The 25,948-nt window shown below is 42.9% G+C and overlaps 1 protein-coding gene across 1 annotated transcript in view; it reads right to left on the bottom strand.

Moving 5' to 3' along the window:
• The window catches only part of asap2b (ArfGAP with SH3 domain, ankyrin repeat and PH domain 2b), a 52,330-nt gene that overhangs the window by 13,966 nt on the left and 12,416 nt on the right, over positions 1-25,948 (bottom strand). Inside the window, exons 2-14 of the mRNA XM_004084002.5 lie at positions 18,968-19,040; positions 16,379-16,527; positions 16,218-16,292; positions 14,621-14,670; positions 7,524-7,653; positions 7,220-7,305; positions 6,991-7,066; positions 6,500-6,586; positions 5,908-6,011; positions 5,249-5,318; positions 4,932-5,019; positions 4,781-4,829; positions 4,418-4,584 (exon numbers count right to left, since the gene is read on the bottom strand). Coding sequence (XP_004084050.1) covers positions 4,418-4,584; positions 4,781-4,829; positions 4,932-5,019; positions 5,249-5,318; positions 5,908-6,011; positions 6,500-6,586; positions 6,991-7,066; positions 7,220-7,305; positions 7,524-7,653; positions 14,621-14,670; positions 16,218-16,292; positions 16,379-16,527; positions 18,968-19,040 — 1,204 coding nt within the window. The remainder of the gene's footprint in view (positions 1-4,417; positions 4,585-4,780; positions 4,830-4,931; positions 5,020-5,248; positions 5,319-5,907; positions 6,012-6,499; positions 6,587-6,990; positions 7,067-7,219; positions 7,306-7,523; positions 7,654-14,620; positions 14,671-16,217; positions 16,293-16,378; positions 16,528-18,967; positions 19,041-25,948) is intronic.

Raw genomic sequence — 25,948 nt, 5'->3', positions numbered from 1 at the left:
ACTATACTCTTTTGTTTTTAAAGCTCAATAAATTCTCTGTTGTTTTTTGTACGTGTTTGAATATAAATAGGGCAGCCATGATCCAGAGGTAGAGCTGGCAACCTCTGATCGGAAGATTGCAGGTTTATTCCAGCCTTGACTGCCCATGTGTCGAGTGTCCCTGCCCAAGACACTCAACCTTATATTGCTCCTGGTGGTTATAAGTTGGCGCCAGTGTTCAGCAGTGGAGCAGTCACCAGTGTATGAGTGTGTGTGCATGGCTGAATGAGACTTTGACTGTAAAGCACTTTGGGCCTGAAAGCAAGGTAGTAAAGATCTATATAAGTAAACCAGCGATCCTCATCAGGTTTGTGAATCAAAAACACAAGCTAGCTCTGATGAATCAAAGGAGGAATCTGAAGGGATCTGCTGCTTATCTGAATGACCATCTGACCAGAAGGAATGCTGAAATCACCAAACATGCCAGGCTTCTCAGGAAGCAGAAGCAGATTGAGAACACTTGGGTTAAAGGCTGCAGGATTTACGTCAAACCACTCGGTCCACCGGACCGGGCCAAGGTTCTGGTTGTGAACACCATGAAGGACTTTGAGAAGTGTTTGATTATGGACGTCGGAACAACATGCAGTAAGAAATCAAAAGAGCCAAATAATTTCAAGAAATATGACGCCACTCCCGCTTTATTGATACCTAATAATTCTTAATTCTGTCTGATAAAAGTTAGGAACCGGATAATGATAAATCATGTAATAAAAGGGTTATGGTATAACGGGGTGGGATTATATAAGTTCACTTCCTTCCACTCCCTTTCAAGCAATATTTATTAATTTGTCTAATTATCCTCACTTTGATAGGCCATTGTATGAATGTATAACTAATGATTGTATTGTTTTTGTGTATTATTCTTATTTGATTGCTTGAAATAAACCATTTCAAATCAAATCAAATCAAATCAAAATAAGATGAAGAAACGGCAAAGGCAGAGAAGAGGACTGGAAGCTGAAAAAAAAGAATGTTGCAGGACTTAAGAAGCAGTGGAAACAGACTCTGGGTGGTCAGGAGGTACTCCCAGATGACTGGATAACTACAGCTGATGAGATCAGGGAGACAGGTATGTGTGTACTTGGTGGTAGAATGAGGAGGTGCAGGGGTGTATATGGAGTAACAGACTAGTTAAGAAGAAGAGGGACACTGAGAGGACTGAGGAGAGTAGACAGGAGTACAGGGAGATGCAGCGTAAGGTGAAAGTAGAGGGGTCAAAGGCCAAAAAAAGGGGCTTATGATGACTTGTATGTTAAATGTTGGGTAGTAAAGAGGGAGAGACTGACCTATGCAGATTAGCAAAACAGAGAGACTAAGATGGAAAATGAAAGATGAAAGGAATACTTTGAAGAGCTGATGAATGAAGAAAATGAGAGAGAACAAAGAATAGAGGAGGTGATTGTTGTGGAGCAGGAAGTAACAAAGATTAGTAAGGGGGAAGTGAGATGGGCATTGAAGAGGACGAAGAGTGGAAAGGCACTAGGTCCTGATGATATACCTGTCTGGAGGTATGCAAGTGGAGTTTTTGACTGGACTGTTCAAAAGGATCTTAGGTGGTGAGAAGATCCCTGAGGAATGGAGGAGAAGTGTGTCGGTGCCCATTTTAAGAATAAGATGTGCAGAGGTGTCGAAACTACAGAGTAATAAAGCAGATGAGCCATACAATGAAGTTATGGGAAAGAGTAGTTGAATCTAGACTGAGAGCAGAAGTGAACATTTGTGAACAGTAGTATGGTTTCATGGGGAGCTTCCGGTTCCGGGTTACACAGCAGGACGCGTGGCGTGCCTCTCTGCGAATACAACTATCTTCAAATTACTTAAAAAGTTGATTTTCTCCAAAAAAGAGGGCTGACCATGCCCCCGAAGAAACCCCAGGAATACGAAGACCTCAAAAAGTCTCTTGACATTATTCAAGAAACGCTGAAAAGCTTTATGGAACAAGTGTCGGCTAAGCTAACGCCACTTTGGGAAATGATGGAAGAGTTCCGAAGATTTCGGGCTCAAAACGAGCAGCGAGAAAACTGGGTCGAGATTCTGGAGAAAAGACTGGACGATGTGGAACAGCAAGTAAGGATGAATAATGTCATTCTCACTGGATTACCAATCAAGCCTCGAGCGAAGATGAATGCAGCAGGAGCTAGCACTGCTAATGCTAGCGCTAGCGTAGCTAGCAGTTCTAATACGGAGTTCGGTGCAGCGTCGCTGGAACAGCAAATACTTTCATTTCTCACATCTAAAGGGATTTCCCTGGATCTCAATACCATCGAGACCTGCCACCTGCTCCCCAGGAGAAAGGAGACGGATAAACCAGCGATCCTCATCAGGTTTGTGAATCACAAACACAAGCTAGCTCTGATGAACCAAAGGAAACACCTGAAAGGTTCGGCTGCTTATCTGAACGACCATCTGAGCAGAAGGAATGCTGAAATCTCAAAACATGCACGGCTTCTCAGGAAGCGTAAGCAGATTGAGAACACTTGGGTTAAAGGCTGCAGGATTTACGTCAAACCGCTCGGTCCAGAGGACCGGTCCAAGGTTGTGGTTGTGAACACCATGAAAGACTTTGAGAAGTGTCTTTTCACGGTCGTCTGAAACAACATGGAGTAATAAACCAAAGAGCCAAATAATTTCAAGAAATATGACACCTGGATTCCTCACTTTCTCTGTATGTCTGACGTCACCTGAATAACAGCAGAGTTCTGACCTGCAGACAACTTGACCTCAACTTTCACCGTCGCTGAGTGATATCAGCTGAAGAAGGATATGGACCTGAATCTAATGTCTGCAGACATAACATCGAAGAGAACTATTAACTCTGTTCAAACCCAGAGATCAGCTGTTATCAGTAAAAGAAGAAATACCAACCTTGGACAATCGACAGTTATGGACCCTTTTTATTTTTCCCCTACAGCATTACTTTATTATTATATAAAAAAAATACAAAAAAATATTTAAAAAAGTAAAACAAATGATTAATCACTTATTGAAAATTGTTAAATTGATTGACTTTTAATGATATTACTTCACTTGCTCCAAAAATTGATAAATTGAATCAAAAATCTTTCCTAATGTAGCATAATTTTGCACATGTTTTTAACTTTTGATACTTGATGAAATTTTGCCATGAAAATTCCTGAAACAGTGTTGTGTCTACTTTACTGATATAGTATTATGTTTTATTCATATGAATGGCTTTATAAGTAACATAATCTGCATATATTTCAGATGACTGATCTGCATTTGCCATGTTGATTTCTAAAATAGTTATTTTTGACGTAATACTTAAGTAATTCATCTTTTGTCATGTGCTTTATCGATTTGTTATGATTTTTAATTCTGTCTGATAAAACCTAGAAACCGGATAAAATGGTTACAGTATAATCGGGGTGGGATTATATAAGTTCGCTTCCTTCCACTCCCTTTCAAGCAATATTTATTAATATGCCTAATTATCCTAAGTTTGATTAGTTACTGTATGAATGTATAACTGATGATTATATTGTGGGCGACAGTGGCTCAGGTGGTTGAGCGGGTCGTCCAATGACCGAAGGGTTGGCGGTTCGATCCCCACTCCCACCAGCCAAAATGTCGTTGTGTCCTTGGGCAAGACACTTCACCCTCCCTGCCTCCAGTGTGGCTCCACTGGTGTGTGAATGTGCATGAATGATCCCGGTGATGGTCAGAGGGGCCGTAGGCGCGAAATGGCAGCCACGCCTCTGTCAGTCTGCCCCAGGGCAGCTGTGGCTACAACCATAGCTACCATCACCAAGTATGAATGAGGAGTGAATGAATAATGGACACAATGTAAGCGCTTTGGGTGTCTTGAAAAGCGCAGATAAATCCAATCCATTATTATTATTATTATATTGCTGTTGTGTATTATTTCTACCTAATTGCTTGAAATAAACCATTTCAAATCAAAAATCCCAAGAAAGAGCCCTACAGATGCAATAGTTTCTTTGAGGATGTTGATAGAGAAGGTCAGAGAGCTACACTGTGTCTTTGTAGATCTGGAGAAAGCTTCTGACAGAATGTCCAGAGAGGAACTGTGGAATTAAGTCTGGAGTGACAGAGAAGTATGTTAGAGCAGTGCAGGACATGTATGAGGGCTGTAAGACAGTGGTGGGGTGTGGAAAAGAAATGAAGACGTGAGTGCAGGCAGGTTGGAATGGGTGGACAAAAGTGTCAGGTGGGATGTGTGATGAAGAGTTTCAGCTCAAATGAAAGGAAATGTGTAGAAAACTGTGATAAAACCAGAAAAGTTGTTCAGCCTAGAGACAGTGGTACTGAGAAAAAGACAGGAAGCAGAGCAGAAGATGTATAAGTTGACCCAACTTGTTCTGTTGTGTTTAATTTTGTCTCTCACACCAGCACTGACCTGCAGCTCCACAGTCGCAGCAGCGGTCATTGCCATTCATTTTTTTCACCTCCTCCACAATGGATTTGGTCAGTTCTTGAACAATGTTATTTTCTCCTTCATTGCTGCCGCCTTTGAAGGCATCATTTAGGGCCTCTTCCTTGCTGTTCTGCAGCACAGACACCCAGCTGAGACAAACAAATGCATCAGATGTTAATGGGAGAAAAACCTGTTATCTGAGAAAGCCTGCATTATGTTAGAACTTTTTACAATTCATCATTAACAAAGAGCCCAGGTTTGTTTTCTGTACTGTCACGCAAGGCCGCAAATGTGATAGTGCCACAATTCAGAATGTGAACACAGCACCCTGCAGCTCCTACTCACATCTGGCACTCTATCTCATCTTCAGCCTGGAAGTGGTAGATCCGGTCATCTGAAAGAATGTGGAAAGAAATCATTCAGCATCCAGGCCTGCAGATAGGGATTTCAAAGTTGGCAGTGGCTTTCAAAAATGTGTGTATTGGTGGAGGGTTACGTGAGAATAGGTCAAAGCTCTTCTTCTCGTCCGGGTTCCTTTTCACCTGGCAGGTAAGCAGGTTGAGTTTGGCTGGATCTCGGTTGGACTGCGAGACAGTAAGCAGTAAGTTAGATTAGGTGATGTGGATGGCTGGTTAGGTCTGACACTACTCAACTCAGAATTTAACAAGTTTGCAAAGGTTTCCTCAAAAGAGCAAAAAAGAGAATAAACCATGTTGTGAAGAAGAGGAAGGATGATGCAGGCTGGAAGGTGAAGGTGCACCTTTGCTTGACCTGGAGGGGAATTAATGAGACGGAGAAGACTTTGTGTCTTACTGTGCCGTGACAGATGTTCAGGAAGCCATTTTTCACAAAGCACCTCCTCTTTTGCCATACTCTCCGGAGACTGAAGAAGAACACACATCAGGGCATGTAAGCTTTTTGTTTGGAAGATCAACATAATCAACTTTGGCATGATGGCCAATCAAATATTGGCAGTATTCAGAAACCAAAAATTCACATAGCAAGTGAGGAAAACGAACAACTCACCAAAGTTACCTTTCCTAATGGGAGTAAGACCCATATATATGCTGAGTATATATATGAAAAGAAAACCTAAAACTATTTTAGGACTCTATACCAACCATCTAAACCAAATCAGTGTCCCCCCTGAGAGTGGTAGGTCATGGGTTTAAATCTATGGTCAAGTCATATCAAAGACTCAAAATGGCAAAAATGGGTCCCAAAGCCTCCCTGCTTTACACTCAGCATTGGGGGTGGGGTTCAAACCACCAAATGGTTCCAGACTGCAGCTGCATCTGCAGCTAGTTTAGCATAAACCTTCGCTGCACCATCTGTTAAGAAAAATGGAACTAAAATGTCTTTAAGATCAAATGAGGCTTTTCTGTTTAAAGCTTTAAATGTTAGTAAAGTATTTTGGTTCAACAGGCAGAAACAAGATTTAAACAAGTTTATAGAGAATGAGGTCTACTCACCCCTCACTCCTCTTGTAGAGGACCCCATCCCGCTCCGTGCCGTACACTTTGTCACCTTGCAGTTGATGGAGGCTGTAACCAGCGCTCTGTTTCAATTGTAAATCCTGAAGGCAAACCACAGAAATAATTTCTACCACAAAACAAGTTTCTTCTTAACTCAGCAAAGATCTGTTCACTCAGAATGTGAGGTCACAGAAATTTTTCCCATTTTTCAAATGTTTCACATTGTGAACCTAATCTGAATTTAAACTTTGAGCTGATCAACTACAAAAATCTGCAGGCATCAGGAAATAAACAAAAAAAAACCTGTCCTTCAAGTTGACTAATTTAGTCAGTCATAAAACACAATATGTTCCTTTTTGCAGTTGTTATCTACAAAGCCTTTTCATTGCATGAATACACACAGACACACATATGTGTAAACACACACATGGACCCACACTGAAACAGAGACACAGAAGATGCTTTTCAGCCACATTTGAATGTTTACTTTAAAATTATTTTTCACTTAATTTCTTTTCATACAGGTTGCTCAGGTGTGCATGAGTGAAATGGTTCTGACATCCATGGACTACAACCAGAGGAATCCCACCTCTTTCTGCTCAGCCTGCATTGATGCTTTTAGCATGTCTCTGATCTGAGTCAGCTGTTTTCTCTCTCCATCCTGATTCTGTTTGATCTGAAACAAAAATACCAGTGTCAAGCTCTAATTTTCTTCTTCACTCACAGATTTCTTGTTTAACAGTCTGACGAAGCTGAACCGAGCAATTAAGGTGTTGGTGTCATGTCTCTTCCAAGAAGTCAGAAAAGAGTATAAGTATAAGTAATAGAGTATAAGTATAAGTAAATAGAAAAAATATCAGAAAAAAAACACTGCAGCTTCTCTTGGTAACGTATCAAATCTCAGTGGGGAGAAGCTTCACCAGCTGACAACTTTCTTGTGAATGCAGGGCCGTGCATAGTGGTGCAATCTAAACCACAAAGGGATGCTTGAATGAGACATGAACATGATCCTGTCTCAATGTGATCGCTTCAACAGGCCGGTGAAGTTGTCAGGACCCGGTCTGAGTCAGAAATCCTCACCGTCACCAGGTTTGATGCCAGTTTTTCCACAGATGGTTTTAGGTCTTCCACAGCTTTCAGACCTTCCTGGAAAAAACTGCAGAGAGGCTTTGGTTAGAAAGTCCATGGTCTGTGTGTTCTTACACTGGGGTCTCTAAGTCAGATCATTGTCTTTATCCTTTACTCTTCAGGAGTCAACTGTGTTTGTCTCTAGGTTCAAAATCATTGTTCTGCCAGTCTGGGAACTTACTTGCCCTGAATTTGGAAGTACTTGATAAGGTTTTGGACAAAGTTGACACCTTTCTTCACTTGGATCTCATTCACTTTAAGGAAATACTGCAAAGAGAAACACAGATGATAAAAAATCAGCTAATGTCTACAGAGATCCACGATTGTAGCTGCTCAATGGCAGACCCTCTGTGGCCTACAATACATGATTACTCTGATTTAAAACACAAATAAAACTGAAATCTTCAGGAAAGGAAGAGGTCCTGTTCCAAGCAAACCCATTTTAACTGTGTGCCTATATTAAACCCACAACAAGGGGCCCCAACCTCACACATCTGCAACTGAAACATCTGCCTCTCTTTCTCCATGTCCTCAGCGATTTCTCCAGGGATGATTTCCGATCGAATCAGACCATGCTGCTTTGCGTGTTCCCTTTTCTCCTTCTCGATCTTTGCCCTGTAGTCGACACATCAAACACCAATCAGTCTTGGCAAGATTTTAGTAGCCCCCTCTCATTATTATTCAATTCTGTTTTGCATAAAAACAAGAACGGAAGATACTATAATATTTGCAAGTTTATTAATAAGAAAAAATACCCTTCAAGTTAGCAGCATTTTGTTCTGATAGTATTTAGCAAGACCTTTTCTTTTTTTCTTTTTTTTTTCTTCTAACTTGTCCTGTCCAACAGCTAGGCAGGCAGATGACAGCTGAGGGCCTCTTGTGTTGGACATATTTTACTTTAACAAGAGGGGTTATTAATCTTCAGACAAACCAAAGGTATGTCTGAATAAACCCCTTTTGTAATTGAGGCCAAAATTTTATTCATTTCAACCATGATTGAAAATCTTTGGTGTTGGACCAGACGGAAAAGGAAAGAAGGGAAGAAGAGGGAGGGATGTCAGAGGGGGGGGGGGGGGGGGGGGGGGATGGGGGATAGTGAGAGGGGGGTAAGACCATGAAGCAGCATAAAGCAGACAGGTTTACTGGTTGTTTATCATTACGGTACAGTTCAAATGTAGTACAAAAAGGGCGGGGCCTGTTCACACACACTCAAATATTATCAACACACCTGCTAGCTGCAAAAAATGTTCACGTCAACATGTACACAAAACAGATAGTGTTCACGAACGCATACCTATGCCTTTAAACCAACTAGTAGGAAATCTTTCATTCATTCAATCATGCAAACTATAAGTGCAAAGTGAGCTAACACCTGTGCTCAGGTGAGTGTTTATGTTCTTCTAAAATGGATGGTGGAATGTGAAAAGAAGGAGGAGGAGCGCCCAGCCACCACCACACCCAGACCCCCGCCACAGCAGCAGCGGCAGCCGGACTTCCCCCAACGCCACACGGGAACAGGCAGGGAACGACCGCCCCCCGGGCGACCAAGACCGCCACCCAGGCCAGGGCCAGCAGGACTGCCGCGAGGCCCCCAGAGCCAGAGAGCAGGGAGGCGCGGAAGGAAAGAGAGCGCCGCCCCAGCCCAGCCAGGAAAGCAGCCCCCCCGCCGCGCCGGAAGAGCCCAACGCAGGGCCCCACCGGAGAAGGACGCCCACAGCCCCAGACGAGCACCCCACCACCACCCAGGAGTTCCGGGCATCCCCCCGCCCCAACCCCAGGTACGAGCCAGGACCCCCCAAGGGAGACCCGCTCCGCACTCCAGGCAGCCACCCACCCGGCCCACGGTTGGTCCAGGGAGGAGCAAGGCAGGGGCCCGCCGCCCCCGCCCAGGAGGGGGGAACCCCAGGGAAAAAAGGGTGGCCCACAAGGGGTGTTATAAATATGGCCCGACCAGGCTCGGCCATGTTGGAAGTTTGCCGGGGCCCAGCGCTCAGGGGCAAGGACCAGGACCCACCCCCCAGGAACACGAACACCCCCGGCTCAGGTGTAATATGAACCCCCCCACCGTGCGGAGAGAGCACCGCCGGGCCCAGGGAGCCGGCACCCAAGGGACACGGCCACCATCGCCAAGGGGCCCGCACCCCCCACCAGGGAAGGGGTAGGGGACAGATGGACCCAGGTCCCACCTTCCTTGCAAAATGTGTGTGCGTGTATGTGTGTATGAGAGGGTGTGTGTGTGCATGTGTGTGTGTTTATGTTGGAATGTATATATTGAAGGGGGAGGGGTGTGTGTACTAAGGAGGGTGCAGTTAAAATTGTCGAGTAGGGCACTAGGGGGACATCTCCTGATTACTCACAGTGATGTCCCCTCACCCTCCCCACCAAGGGGCCCTAAATTTCTAAGGTGCAGTTAAAATTGGCGGGTAGGGTGCCAGGAGGACATCTGCTGATTGCTTGCAGTGATGTCCAAGCACCCCCCCCCCTACCAAGGACCCTTCATGTCTAAGGTGCAAATAAAACCGAAAGAGGGGGGGCCCACTCCATACGGCAACCATAGGAGGGGGGCCACTGCCAAGTAGCCCCCCCCCCCAAGGCCCATCGCAGGCTAGACCCCCCACCCCCTCACCCTAATATGAGGTTATATGAGGAAGGGGGTAAGTTGGGGACAGCTGGTAGACTGTCCCCCGGTGGTCAAACAGCTGTCCCCCAGCCCCCCCCCAGCAAAGAGGCCAGGGCCACCCAGCCCAGGGGCCCCACCCCCAGAGGCGCCGACACCCCAGGCCCGGCACCACCCACCCCACACAGAGAGAGAGGAGCCAGAGAGCGCCGCCCCCCCCGGAGCAAGCCCAGGCCCCCACCCCCAGACGCCGGCCCTAGAGGAGCTCTGGTCAGGCCTTGACGGGACCGAGGAGGCCAACCGGCCGAGGCAACCACTGATTGCCTCAGCGGAGACCCCGACCCGTTAGTCCCCCCGACCCGTACCAATAATGGGCCCCCCCTCCCCCCCAGAACGCCCCCCCACAGGACAGGGCCGACAAGCCCCCCACCCCACCCCAGACCCCGCAGCCGAAGTGGATGACACCCAGAGCGACCGGGGGCCCCGAGAAGGTTGTCCCGTCCCGTCCCAGAGCCAGGGAAGGGCCGATCCCAGCCCCAGGTGCAGATGGGCAGCCCATCCGGCGCCGCTGCCCCCCCCCCCCCCCCCAAGCAGGGCCCCCCGCCAACCCCCCCTAGCGCAGGCAAAGGGACCACCCCCCCCCCCGAGCCAAGCCAGACCACCACCCCACCCCCCCACCACGCACCCCCACACCTAAGCCCAGACGACCACGCAGCGCCCCAGCCCGCCCCACCCAGGCACCGGACCCGACCCCCCGACCAACGGAGCCCCCACCGCCCCCGCCAGGCACCGGAGGCCCCGACCCCCACCCCAAACCACGGCAGAAGGGCAAGGAGCAGCGACGACCAAGCCCCCCACCCCTTAAGTCATGGAGTCAACCACAGGAGACCAGAGAGACTGAATTCTTTCAAAGTTACTTGAGCTTTGGGCTGACATTTTTTCCAAGCTGATATGATCAAACAGCAGATTTCTATGTTGACTTATGTTTATATTTTTCTTGTTTTTCCAATTTATTAAAATAGTTTTTTTGGCAATACAAAGAGTTATGAAAATGATAGATGCTAATCCTTCTTCTATATCGATGGCACTCATGTCACCAAGCACACAAAGTGACGGTGAAACCGCGATTGAAACCTTAAGCCAGACTGATAAATCGGCACATACCTGCTGCCAGAGAGCCTGGACAGGAGTGCAAAACGACACTGCGTGCATGCAGCTGTCGGTCAGATTACTATCACAGTGCTCGCAAATATCTGAGTTACTGAGACCCATCTTGAACATCCTCTGTCCAGTGTAGTAAATTCTGTGAAGAGTTTTGAGATGGATTAGCTGCAGATTTGGACTTTTTGTCAGTTTAAAGGTGTTTAGACAGAGTTCTGACCAGAAGCTTTCATCTGTGCTGATGCTCAAATCTGCATCCCATTTTTTGTTGGAAGGGCAATATTGTTATCTAAATTACATAAAAGTTTGTATATTTTGGAGAGAGTTCTATTCATTGAAAAATTAATCAGAGTGGTAACTACATCTGGTAGCTTTAAATCGTCGTCTTTAAATTTATACTTTTTAGTAATACTTGATTTAAGTTGCTGATATTCCAAGAAGTTATTTATTCCATGTTTGTCTTGAAGTTCCTGGGGAGTTATGAATCTTCTATCAATAATTACGTGCTCTAGTTGTTTTATGCCCCCTGCTTGCCAAGCTGGGAAGTGAATCATTTCTTTGTTAATAAGGATGTCCTGGTTGTTCCAGATGGGTGTCATTTTGCACGGTTGAATTGATGATTTTGATATTTTGAGAAATTCCCACCAGGCTGTTAAGGTGGCATTTATATTAATACTTTTGAAACAATCCTGTTTTTTAACTGTTTGGCTAATAAATAGTATCTGTGACAGGTTGATCTTTCCACATAACGCCTGTTCCAAGTCTAACCATGAGTTGGTTTCTGGATTATTTTTTAACCATTTTAAGATGTAATGCAATCTATTTGCAAGAAAGTAATTGTGAAAGTTAGGTAATTCTAATCCTCCACAGCTTTTTGCAGATTTTAAAGTTTTTAGACTAATTCTTGCAGGTTTGTTGTTCCATAGAAAGCTTGATATGGATGAGTCTAATGTTTTGAACCATTTTAATGGCGATTGTGTGGGAATCATTGAGAAGAGATAATTAACTTTGGGTAAGATTTTCATTTTTACCGTGGCTACCTTGCCCATAAGGGACAGAGGCAGGTTGGTCCAGCATGTTAGATCGTCCTGTATGCTTTTCAGTAATGGGGTGTGGTTTAGCTGCACCAGTTCTGATAGTTTGGGGGAAAAGTGGATACCCAGATATTTGATATTTCCTGTTTTAACTGGAATTGTGAGTCTTTGTTCCATATTCCTGTTGAGTGGTAATAAAACAGACTTATTCCAATTAATGGAATAGTCTGATATGGAGGAGAATTCATTTATGATCATTGCTGTTTCATTTAGAGAATGTAAATTCCTTAAAAACAGTAATATGTCATCCGCATAAAGACTAATTTTATGATGGCTGTGTTTGGTTTTTATTCCTATAATGCTCTCATTCTGTCTTATTGCTGCAGCTAAAGGCTCAATGAATATAGCAAAAAGAGAAAGAGAGAGTGGGCAGCCCTGTCTGGTTCCTCTTCCAAGAAAAAACCTGTTTGAAGTCTGTTTATTACTTCTAACTGATGCATTGGGGTTGTGATATAATATTTTGATCCAATTGATGAATGCTTCTCCAAAACCAAACTTATGGAGGGCGGCAATAAGGAACTTCCAATTTACTCTGTCAAAGGCTTTTTCAGCATCCAGCGATAGTACCGTCATTTCCTGGTTTTCAATGGTGGCAAAGTCTATTATATTAACTAGCAAGACCTTTTCAAGGAGGACAGGTTTTCTGCATGAATGATCTTCAGTGCATTCCAAATTATTATGCAAACTGTATTTAAGTATAAAAAAGATACAATTCTTTGTTTTTTATTTAAACTCATGGACGATATTGTGTCTCTGGTGTCTTTGGGTCACTGACATTAATCTCAGACATCTTTAATTAATAGTTTGACAGGTGAGTTCAATTAAAGGAAAAACTACTAAAGAAGGACGTTCCACATTAGTAAACAGACCAACATTTTCAAGTAATATGGGAAAGAAAAAGGATCTCTGCTGCTGAAAAGCATGAAGTAGTTAAATGCTTTAAACTAGGTATAAAAACCTTTGATATTTGACTGAAACTTCAGCGTGATCATCGTACTATGAAGAGATTAGTGGCTGATTCAGAGACACACGGGTTGGTGCAGATAAAGACAGAATGAGGAAGGTTTCTACCAGACAGATCCATCAGATTAAGAGAGCAGCTGCTGAAATAGCATTACAAAGCAGCAAGCACATGTTTGAAGCTGCTGGAGTCTCTGGAGTCCCACCAACATCAAGGTGGAGGATCCTCCAGAGGATTGCAGTTCTACCTAAACCTTCTAACCCCTAAACAACAGTCCCAAACAGAAACGGCTGCAGTGTACCCCGACATGCATGAAGACTCATTTTCAAACAGTTCACTGATGAAACCCCGGATGATCCAGATGCATGGAGCAAATGGGTGGTTGGTGGATGGCCACCACGTCCCAACAAGGCTGCAATGTCAGCATGGAGGTGGTAGAGTCATGTTTTGGGCCTGAATCATGGGCAGACAAATAAAAATAACCCTCTGAAAAGTAGGTTGAGTTTCTGACTGATCACCTTCTTCAGTGCTACAAAAAGTGCTTTCTATAGGTAGCAATAGTGAAGCTGCTACAAAATGAGGGGTTCTATGAAGATGTGTTTGATTGGAATAGATTTAGATTTCAGTAAATATAACCTCGTAATGCAAGAAATTCAACAAATAACCATTTTTAGTTCTTTAGAATCTATCAAATGTTGTAGAACTCTATTGGGCGTCCTAATGTGGAATGGGTTAAAGGTTTTCATTAAAAAAAAATGTGTTTGTTCAATAGCATTTAATATATACTCTAATGGTTAGTGACTTGAAAAGTGTTCTGTTTTTTTGCATCAAGAATGTAGAAAAATCATTTTAAAAAATGTATCATTTGCCTGATACTTTGGAACACGCTGTAAGAACTTGTTTTTTAAGGACGATGCTGGATCAATCTGGCCAAGCCTGATGCGACTCACAAGAGTTTTATTGAAGTTTTAATACCAGGAAGCTGGCATTCGTCACGTAGAATTGGGTCATCTGTCTCTACCACGGGCATTGACCTAAGCTGACTATGTAGGTTTCCTCTTGTCATTTCCCCACCTTAATTCAGTGGATGAGAGAACCAATTTGTATGGATGCCCTGTTTCCAACCAGTATTACATTAGTGCCTGAGAACTGTGCAACCACAGATCCATTAAAAGATGAGGAGGAAAAACTCACAAATGAAAAAAATGATAATGAATAATGACGCTGTGCAGTTGCAAACAATTTAAAAACGTTAAATTTTTCATGCAATAAAAGCACCATCACAGAATTAACTTACATGAAGATACTCAGGCCCTGTCTAATGTAACAAAAGATGAATAAACCACATGCATACATTTATTTTTTTATGTTAGTAGTTGTGAAGTTCTTAGAAATATTGACTGTCCTTTTGCTGTAGGTACGACAAACTACAAATACTTCTTTTGGTTTCAACAAACATAGTTGCAATAATAATCAAACTTTGACTTATTTTCTTTGTGCAATATTGTTCATGCCAAAATATTTTTAAAAAAAGCTTTTCGACCTGTTGTTTGTAAATTCAGTTGTTAAGGAGAACATTTTAAATTGGCACTTCATGTCATAAACGTTGCTGACTCCTGGTTTAGGGTAAAGAGGGTTCCCTAATCTCACTGTGATCTCAATCCTTCCTGCTTTCACTCGGGTCTCACTTCTCCTTTACCGACAGACAACAGAAACAGTTATCTTTGATATTTTGAATGTCATGCTTACAGTTTGGTTTCATAATCCTTCCAGGCCTTGTCAAAGGACTTCCTGAGGTCCTGAAGGAAAAAGAAGATCAACAAGGTAAATATAAGGGACCAGTTTGCTGGTGCTAAAAATTGTAAAAGGCGTATAGTTTTGCCATTTACTACATAGGCCTTATACCTTGTTAGAAGGCCCAAAGCACTTTACAGTCCCAATTGTACCCATTCACAAACTGATGGTAGAATCTAGGGTTCAGTGTTTTGCTCAACAAGACTTCAATGCATGGTCGGGCAAATCGGGAATTGAGCCTGCAATCTTCTGCTCACATATAGTTTGGTACTTGTCACAACACCAGTGGGTCAGGTTTCTTGGACACTCTGGGAGAGGTTCAAGAAACATCAATGCTCATGCAGTATTGAGTGAAACTCCTAGATATACTGGTAGTTGGAAGGAATAGCCTCCCTATTTTCCCAGTACAAACACTGTCTTCAAGGACAACAGTGCACCGAGTACCAGGACACTCCAGGCCAGTGGTCAGTGACTGATTTGGTAGTTGTATCCTCTGACTTTCAGCTGTGTGTCTTTGACACTTGTGCGAAGAAAGGGGTGGAGCTTTTGCTGAAAGAGGAGAGACTCTGTCCCAGACCATCTCGACAGGCCCAAACTTATTCTAAGAGTCTGTCGTGAACAGGTGTCTGAAACCACTGTCAGAAGAGCTTTCAACCCTGGTAGAGCTTCAATCAGGTGCAGAGGGAGGCTGGAGACATTGATTCAAAGTGGACAATGTTCTCCACATCTAATTCCAACACAGCTGTTAAAAGCTGTAACTGTATGGTCTATGGTTCCTGACAGGATGCTCATCCCAGTGGTGGTCACCAGAAAAAGGCATGCTCTCAAGCTGAAAAACAGAATCCAACTGAGTATGGCTGGCTTGTGGTACCCCCACAGCAGGTGAAAGGTGTGGGGATATCGAACAACAATGAGCCATGTCTTTGGTGAAACTATGACACTTTGGGAGTTTGCAATCGAGTGTGAAGTGGCTGGATTAAGATGAAGCATCTCCGAATCAAAAGCATTGGCACTTCAGAAAAAAGTGGTTTCCCTTGTCTGGGTGGAGAGCTTCCGGCCAAAGTGAAGAATTTAAAGCATTTCGGAGACTTGCTCACAAATAAAGGGAGGATGGAGCAGTGAGATTGGCAGGCAAAAAGGTGGGGGAGTTGTTTTGATCAGTTGTAGTGAACAACTTGTTATTGTTCACCTTTCTTTAATATAAATTTCAGTCTGACTGCTCATTAATGCAAATTACCAATTAGCCAATAACATGGAAGCAACTCAATGCATTTAGACATGTAGAAATGGTCCAGATGATCTGGTGCAGCTCAAAGCGAGCATCAGAACAGGGAAGAAAAGGGATTGAAGTGACTTTGAACATGGTTGTTGATGCCAGAAGGGCTGGTTTGATTATTTCAGAAACTGCTGAACTACTGGGATTTTCACCCACAACCATCTCCAGGGTTGACAGAGAATGGTCCAAAAAGAGAAAACACATGCACACCACACAGGACTCTGAACAGTAAATGGTAATAGAAAGGTTGATAAAGCAGAGCTTCCAAACACCAACCCCCTTGACTCCCTTAAGGTCCCCCTTCAGAAGGCTTTCCAGAGGGAAGAAGATGATGTTGTTCATGTTCTGCACCTGCACACAGGAAGTCTTGTTAAGGTAACGTATTGCTGAACCTCAGAGCTGTATGGGTTCAATTCAGAGTGTTGCTAGCTTCTCACCAGGTTCTTGAAGAGCGCTGTTAGCTCTTTGGTCAGAAGGTTAAACTTGATGAAGGCTGAGCCTATCTCGCAATCATCATCTTTGGAGAGAAAGCGCTGTCCAAACTTCTCCAGGGACTGGAAGTACTGCTCCTGGCTTTCAATGTGGGCTGCAACACAGACAGAACTACAGTTAAAACAGCGCCTGCTGTGGCTCTATCATTGAGCATTATGGGTAAAAATAACTTGATATGGGCTATGTCCGAATTCCATGCAGCCTTGTTCAGTTTGACACAGAGCCACGGAGCACTTTTTGATCTGCCTCAGTTAAAAACAGAGCTGACACAGCACACAGACATGAGAGGGCTTGCGTGAGCAAGAAGGATGCAGAGAAGGGGTTAGATGGAGACAGATAATTTAATGTGGGACCCCCTAAACGGAGAAGTCCATTGCACACACACCACAGAACTACATACACTCATAATATGGGATAAAGCTGGAGTTCCCAGATAAAACCCCCACATGCACAAGAAGAACTCTACACAGAGAGATCCCATCCTGGATTTGAACCATGGCCCTCTCGCTGTGAGAACGTGCCAACCACTACCCTACAGTGCAGCCAAAGTGAAATAGTGTGGAGAGTTTTACTTTATTTTTCTTTCATAGAACTTCATTTCAAATAACGGCTTATACACTGACCAAAAATATAAACGCAACACTTTTGTTATTGCTCCCATTTTTTATGGTATGAACTCAAAGATGTGAAACATTTTCCACATACACAAAATAACCAGTTCTCTGAAATATTGTTCACAAATCTGTCTAAGTCTGTGATAGTGAGCACTTCTCCTTTGCCAAGACAATCCATCCCACCTTGCAGGTGTGCCATATCAAGATGCTGATTAGACAGCATGATTACTGCACAGGTGTGCCTTAGACTGGCCACAAGCAAAGGCCACTCTGAAATCTTCAGTTTTGTTTTATTGAGGGGGTCAGGGGACTCAGACAACCAGTAACTTTCTGGTGTGACCACCATTTGCCTCATGAAGTGCGACACATCTCCTTGGCATAGAGTTGATCAGGTTGTCTATTGTGGCCTGTGGAATGTTGGTCCACTCTTCTTCAATGGCTGTGCGGAGTTGCTGGATATTGGCAGGAACTGGAACACGCTGTCGTATACACCGATCCAGAGCATCCCAAACATGCTCAATGGGTGACATGTCCGGTGAGTATGCTGGCCATGCAAGAACTGGGATGTTTTCAGCTTCCAAGAATTGTGTACAGATCCTTGCAACATGGGGCCGTGCATTATCATGCTGCAACATGAAGTGATGTTGTTGGATGTACGGCACAACAATGGGCCCCAGGATCTCGTCACGGTATCTCTGTGCATTCAAAATGCCATCAATGAAATGCACCTGTGTTCTTCGCCCATAACATATGCCTGCCCATACCATAACCCCACCACCACCATGGGCTACTCGATCCACAACATTGACATAAGAAAACCGCTCACCCACACGACGCTACACACTCTGTCTGCCATCTGCTCTGAACAGTGTAAACCGGGATTCATTTGTGAAGAGAACACCTCTCCAACGGGCCAGACGCCATCGCATGTGAGCATTTGCCCATTCAAGTCGGTTACGACGACGAACTGGAGTGAGGTCGAGACCTCGATGAGGACGACGAGCATGCAGATGAGCTTCCCTGAGACGGTTTCTGACAGTTTGTGCAGAAATTCTGTGGTTATGCAAACCGATTGTTTCAGCAGCTGTCTGAGTGTCAATATTTCAGAGAACTGGTTATTTTGTGTATGTGGAAAATGTTTCACATCTTTGACTTCAACCATAAAAAATGGGAGCAATAACAAAAGTGTTGCGTTTATATTTTTGGTCAGTGTATGTATGAAAAAACAATAATTATAAGTTTGGGGGGTGGGTTGAAAATTATAATTTTCTAATGAAGAGTAATGAGGTTAAAAATAGAGGAGCAAATTAAACAGGCAGAGGAATCCCCACCCTTATCCATAAGAAAGGTTCAAAAACAAATAGTAACATTTTGGCTTTGTTATGACAGTGATTTGAATTCCATATTCATACTGTAATAAAAATATCAAATTATAATAGAAAATAACTTAAATTAATTTGATGTAGAAAAAGAAGTATATATTAATTTAAAAAACAGGTTTTAAATGTGATACAATAAAAACACCACCTGCTAAAATAAATGATGGCTTAGTAACTGATATAAAAGGGGGGGGGACTCTGGAAAATTTTTAATTTATGCATTTTTCTTTCTTTTGAAGTTCTTACCAATGAGAGACAAGAGAAAACAGTAGTTTGTCCATCTGAGACTCACCTATCCTAAGCCTGTTGATTTATCTGGAACAGGTGACAGAGGAACTAATGAATTTGTGTGTTTAGCAGAGTTTAGCAGTTTAGTTTAGTTTAGCAAAATCTCCTTCAGCAAGTTGAAACAGGAAGCACCACCACAGGAATGTTTGTCCACCCTGACACAAGCCAGGAAGCCTTTGCTGACAAGGTGAGCACACCCCCACAGTGACAGGGAGAACAAATCACAACCAGACTGTGGGCAGAAGAAACTCACCCATGCCAGACGAGTGGATGGCCTTTAAGGACTTCTTGATCTTGTGCAGAAGCGATGCATCCGAGTCCAGACCCTAAGAAGAACAAGTCCAAAATGCATGTGCATCACTTAGACTAGATAGTTTGTCCATACATAAGAAAATCCTCTAGAGGTGACGTTTGCAGGATCTTCTACACAAAAAACAATCTCCATTAGAGGAAGGATTCAGGACAACCTCCTTAATACTGTATCTCATCCTTTTTCAGGGAATACAACTTGCACAACTGCTAAACCATTATTTCTTGATGACACAGTTGTCCTCTTGAGCTCTCTAAATTAGCACCAGTAATATATTCCAATATATATCTTTAATGTGTTTCTTGGATCTGATTTCCTGTCTAAAGAGAATTCTCTATTCTCCATCCAAACATCCATCTTCTTCCGCTCGGAGGGAACCGAATCGTGGGGACAGCAGTCTAAGCAAAGATGCCCAGACTTCCCTCACCCCGGCCACTTCCTCCAGCTCCTCTGGGGGACCCCGAAGCGTTCCCAGGCCAGCAAGGAGACATAGTCTCTCCACCGTGTCTTGGGTCTTCTCTGTGGTCTCTGCCTAGTGGGACAAGCCTGGAACACCCTCCCAGCTAGGCGTCCAGAAGGCTTTCAAACCAGATGCCCGAGCTAACTCAACTGGGTCCTATCGATGTGGAGGAGCAGTGGGTCTACTCCGAGCTCTTTCCGGGTGACGGAGCTTCTCACTGTATTCCTAAGGGAGCACCCCGACACTCTATGGAGGAAGTAAATTTTGGCCGCTTGTATTTGGGACATCATTCTTTCAGTCCTGACCCAGAGCTCATGGATCATAGGCAAGTATTAGAATGAAGATCAACAGGTTAATTCAGAGCTTTCGCAAGCATCCAACTCACTAGCAATCTATGTCTGCCCTGAGTGCCTCAAGTCTCAGGATCCAACTCACAGGTGGGGCTGATCAGTGGACAGATCTGCCCCTCTCTGTACCTGAGTATCCAAGACATTTGACCAAAGGTCGCCTAAAAAGACTACAAAGTGGATCATCGATCTCCTGCCAGGTATCCTGGTTAGGGTTGGGTGATGTCCCTTAAATTTGCAGTTGATGATGTTTGCAGTAAACCATCGGGATGGACGATGGTATTGTCGGGGGGGGGGGTTGTGTGTTAATTTTTCGTTATTATATAATTATTATTCGTTATTTTACTTTATTTTATTTCCCAACTAATTAATCCGCGATTATCCAATTTAAACATCAATGCAGCACAAGTGAAATGAATTGAACAAATAAAAAAACAACAACAACAAACAAAATAGAAAAGAAGTAGTCCGCTCCCGCACTTGATTAGTCAAGTGGACCAGTGGACCGAGCGGCCGTGTCTCTGAGCAGAGCAGACGGACTTACAGCTTTGTGTTTGAGGGGAAGGGAGGATGCTTCGTTACGTGTGGGAGACTTGGGACTGTGATCCGTCCCGCAGCTCTACGTGAAAGAGCTACCGAACTCAGGAGAACAGGGTGTCCCGGTAAAAGTGTGTGTCCTGGCAGAGCTCGGACCGCTAGCACACACAGCGCTTCTGGGGCGGTGTAAGCTTCAAGCAGAAAAGTCGCTCAGTCCTTAGAAACCATTCAAACAATCACGTGGATTTGTGTTTCCCAGTCATGTCCCCACTAAATAAAAGCTGATGTTATTCCCACATATTTATGTTCAGCCAAGATGCAGATTGCAGCCTGTTTATGTTCATCCAAAGCTAATGTTGTTAGCCCGTGTTAGCATACTGCTACACGGGCTTCTTCCAGCTCCGTTCTTCAACAGAAAAAGCACTGACCACACGGATTAAAAAGAAAACTTGAGAAAACTGTTGCATATCAACACTTTAAGCACTATTTTTAAGGATTGAGGAGGATTTTTGAGTGAGGATTTGGAGCACATCATAGCATAGAAAAGGTCCTGCTAAAGGGAACAATGATCTCCTCATGGTGTAGACACTGGACCTGTTCCTGTTCTTTTAGACCTCAGTGCTGCATTTGACATCATTAATCAGAATATTTTATTGGAGACTGGAACATATAATTGGCATCACAGAAACAGCTTCAAGCTGCTTTAAGTCATTTTATAGCATGGTCCGGGTGAATACTCAATTCTGACTCCTAGCATGTCTGTCTCTTAGCAGACGGACACACTGAGACAGCGCTGACGTCGTCGTCCCGCTTCCCCGCTGGAAATGCTTATTCAAATTAAATAATGCAATAATGTTCGCAGGGTGGATGTTGGAATGAAAATGCAATCCCCTCTTTGCATTTTCATTATAATTATGACACAGAATAAGCGGTTTTTAAGTAGAAATGAAAAAGCATTTTGAAGTATTGATTTTTCATTTCAATTTTAATTCATTTGATGCAGCTACATTTTGAAAATGAAAAAGCCTTTCTGTTAATCCATTTTAATTGTCAAATTAGACATTTCTAAATGAATTTATCAAAATTCATTACCAGAGAACTTTTTGAAAATGAAGTGTCAAATACCATTTTCATTATCATTTGAATTAAGTGACAGAATAAGCAGTGTTGAAGAAGAAAATGAAAAAGCATTTTGGTGGATTGCTTTTTCATTTTAATTTTGAGTCAAAAAATGCAGCTTCATGAAAATGAAAATGAAAAAGCATTTCTGGTTTTGACTTTGATTTTTAATTGGGCTACAGAATCGCTTCCATACAGGGTGTCTAAGAAAAAAGTGATAATGAACAGCTAAATAAGTTCCGGTCACATAGCCTAAATGTTCTAAATTATTGACCTGGCCTAAACGCCATTGGGTAACCAGAATAACAGACACTTGAACTTAGGTGGACATGCATTATTCCACAGTTTATCTCAACAGTAAGACAGTAGAAAAGATGGTCTTCAAAAGCCTCTGCAATGAACATGTCAGGACCTCTATCAAATTTTACCATCAACCAAATGGTACTTTTAATTTTAAAATGTTTATTGTCTTAGTGTCTAGCTTTCTTTATTGCTTGATACAGAGTGAACACGTGTTTATCAAAGGTATAATGATGAAACAGTTTACATTTCTATGATCCAACCACATCGATCTGCCTGAATTGTTGAAAGTTATTTATTGAATTTACAAACATGATTACAAAATCATTTTAAAATGAGATAAATCATTTTTAATCAAAATTGGAAAATACCATTTGGATTGAGGCATGGTAGGTGTATTCTACAAAAACTTAAAAACAAACAAATGCATCTCAGCGGACAACACACACTTTGAATTTAGCAAAGACATGTGACCATACAGTGTGCTAGAATGTTCTAAGAATGCTCCCCTTGGGTTATTTATTAAAAACAGCAGAAGGCTGGACTTTATGAAACTAAAATGTGAATGGATTTGACATTTATTCTTGTTTACTTGTTTTTTTGGACATATAGTTTATTTACACTTGATTATCTCTAAGAAACCAGTCTAAAAAGTTTTATGACATGGCGCCTTATGCATCAGAAGATGACTACACAGTGGTCATGAAGGGATGGACATGGTCAGCAACAATACTCAGGCAGGCTGTGGTGTTCCAACCATGCTCAATTGGTACTAAGGGGTGCAAAGTCTGCCAAGAAAATATCCCCCACACCATAAAACCACCACCAGCAGCCTAAACTATTGATACAAGGCAGGATGGATCCATGCTTTCATGTTGTTGACGCAAAATTCTGATCCTACACTAGAATGTTGCAGCAGAAATGGAGACTCATCAGACCAGACAACGTTTTTCCATCTTCTATTGTCCAGTTTTGGTGAGACTGTGTGAATTGTAGCCTCAGTTTCCTGTTCTTCGCTGACAGGAGATGCACCCGGTGTGGTCTCCTGCTGCTGTAGTCCATCCGTGACAAATTTGAACATGTTGTGCGTTCAGAGATACTCGTCTGCAGACCTTGGTTGTAACCAGCGTTATTTGAGTTCCTGTTGTCTTTCTATAAGCTGGACCCAGTCTGGTCATTCTCCTCTGACCTCTGGCATCAACAAGACATTTCTGTCCACAGAACTGCAGCTCACTGGATATTGTCTCCTTTTTTGACCATCATTTGTAAACCCTAGAGATGGCTGTGGGTGAAAATCCCAATAGATCATCAGTTTCTGAAATCCTCAGACCAGCCCATCTGACACCAACAACCATGCCACGTTCAAAGTCACTTGAATTATATTGTTCTTCCCCACTCTGATGCTCAGTTTGAACTGCAGCAGAATGTCTTGACCATGTCTAGAGATTTGCGTTAATGTGCAGTTGGAAATTGTGCAAGTGTTGCAACAGCAGCATTAAGTTTCTTCCCCGGTTCCTGCCTCTTTGCTGTAACTGCACATTTAGGATCCCAGAAATTCTAATCATCTTTGTCCCATCTTTAATATTCCAATTTCATATCAAAAACATCATAGATTAAGCCTATGTTTAAGCCACATTAACAAGAAGCAGCTATACTATGGAGCCAGAATTGGGACTTTAGTTTTGTACCTCTAGCTTTCATTTTTTCTAACACAAATTGTAAAACTGGAATTTCAAGTTTCAAGTTCCAGGCTACAAGGTCAAAACAAAACCTACAGAACATTTTTTACCTTTGGCATGCCAGGAAGAACCAATGACCACTTGCTAGCTTTGCTTAGTTTAGGTCAGGGTTAGGCAACCTGCGGCTCCGGAGGCGCATGCGGCTCTTTAATCCCTGTGCTGCAGCTCTCTGTTATCCTGTCATGAAATCCCTTCACACTAATCTTTCTGGTTCTTCTGCGCCATTGAAACCAAATTCTCAGAACAAGTTTTAAACTTCGTGTTGAACTCATTAAAAAAAGAGTCAAACAATAAGTGTTTCTATAGTTTCAGATAGAAAGGAATGAATCTGCATGAACATCTATGAATGTTTTCAGACGGTTTGAAGACGCTCTCCTGACTTCATGATCTTTTGTTAAAAAACTGCCCTGTGAGATGCATTCCTATTCTTTTTTATGCTAAACTGTGCAATTTCCCTACGGATAAAATAAGATTTAGGGCAGTTCTCGTCTTCTTTCGGTGTGTAAGGTGCATGTCTGCCACCTACTGTGCAGGAATGTGAGTCAGAAAAATCCCTTAAACAAACAAAAATACAGTGATACTTTTTTCTTGCAATCTATTTCTCTTTACAAAGTAAAAAAAACAAAACAATGCATAAGTACTACTTTCTGCACCAAATAGGTTCTTTAAATTTAGAAACCTATAGCATTTTATTCCTCATTTGTCCGTCAGTGTCTTCTTCTTTCTGTAATTACCCAGAATGTGCTCCAGAGCACTTAAGTATTCCTACCCTGAATGTTCTACCCACCTGCCTGCTCCAACAAACATTACAGATCGGGTCTGATGAAGCTGGAATAAAATTGGAAGCAAGTAAAACCAGGACCAGGTTCTTTTTCAGAACCAGGTTCTTTTTCAGAACCTGGTCCTGGTTTTCTGAAATAACTATCATGTTCTAAGATTGTTGTTGTGCCTTTAACACTGTTGGGATGTGCAAGCGGGCAGGAGGAAGAGAGCAGCGTGAACGCGCAAAGGGGGCGTGTCTGGGGCTGTGAACGCCAACCAGATTTTTTTTATGGGATGGAAAGTTCTTCTAAAAGACAGTACATGTTGAATGAGATGGAATGAGAAGTGATTAAAAGCCTCATCATTCAGAACCTCTCCGGGTCGTCCGTCCACCAGCTGTTGTTTTTCTGTGAGCAGGTCTGAACCAGTAGCAGGTCAGAACCAGGGGAGCTGTTCGTCCCTGGAGTGGCTCCCTTGTGCTGACGACTGTGGTCAGCAAGCAGTAAACAGGAAAGGTTCATGAAAAATAAAAAAAAAGTAAAGGGCTGAGTATTAGGTTAAAAAAATAGAATCTAAATGTATACAAATTCTAAGTAAAGTTCTATGTGACTATTGACTGACGTCACTGCCACAACTCCCGCCGGCGTGTTATCCCAACAAAGTTCCGACTTAGATAGGACTACGATGACGAATCTGGAGAAAATTGATGTTCCTGAAGAAAACAGTACGTTTAATGGCACCTGGGCAAATTTGTTTGCTTTCAATAACTATACCAGTATGATTCATATGATGAGGAATTACTTAGTCTCAAATATGGTGAGACATCCCAGAATAAATACGCAGCTTTTGTCCCAAAACATCCTGATCGAGATGAGAAAAAAAGTTGTTCGTTGACAAAAATCTATCAGAGAAGCAGATTAACTGCAGGTAAATTACGACATATTTGCCAGTTTTGAGGACTCTCAGGAAATAGTTCTTATCGGAACCCATTAAATGACAGAGGATACAAAAAAAAGAGAACATCTCTTCACCAAGTGTAAAAACGAGTGAAATGATGCCCCTCACTGGAAACACCGGGTTTCCCAAAGGGTGTTGCAGCTCCCTGTGTTTTCATTTCTGTGGTAAACTGATCCAAATGGATCTTTGATTTGTAAAGGTTGCTGACCCCTGGTTTAGCTGAACTGTTTCTAATGCACCTCCTGATCAAACTGGTGCCGCAATAAATTTTGGTGATCGGTTTATGATATCCAGACTTCCAATAAAGTATTTGTCAGAAATAATAGGCTTGAAATATAAAGCGCTGGTAATAATAATAAACTGAATGTCCGCTCCTGATCAAGAAACAACATCCGATTTTCGATCAAGCCATCAGTCAAGTGATCGGGTCTGATTTCCGACAATCATTTTGTTATTTTCAAAACCAGACAATATACCTATGACGAAATACTGAATATTGGCTAAATACTTTTTCGCCCCACTGTGTGTGTGTATATATATATATATATATATAAAAACCGCCCCTGTCACCGTCCGCGGGTGGTTTCTCCTCCAAGCTCGGGTCCTCTACCAGAGGCCTGGGAGCTTGAGGGTCCTGCAGTATCTTAGCGGTTCGTAGCACTGCGCTTTTCTGGACTGAGAGGTCTGAGGTCTTTCCAGGTAT

The sequence above is a fragment of the Oryzias latipes genome, chromosome 24, assembly GCF_053564925.1.
Source record: "Oryzias latipes strain Hd-rR chromosome 24, Olatipes_Hd-rR_3.1".
Taxonomy (NCBI): Eukaryota; Metazoa; Chordata; class Actinopteri; order Beloniformes; family Adrianichthyidae; genus Oryzias; species Oryzias latipes.
The sequence above is the reverse complement of the archived record's forward strand: the minus strand, read 5'-3'. Positions and strand labels throughout refer to the sequence as shown.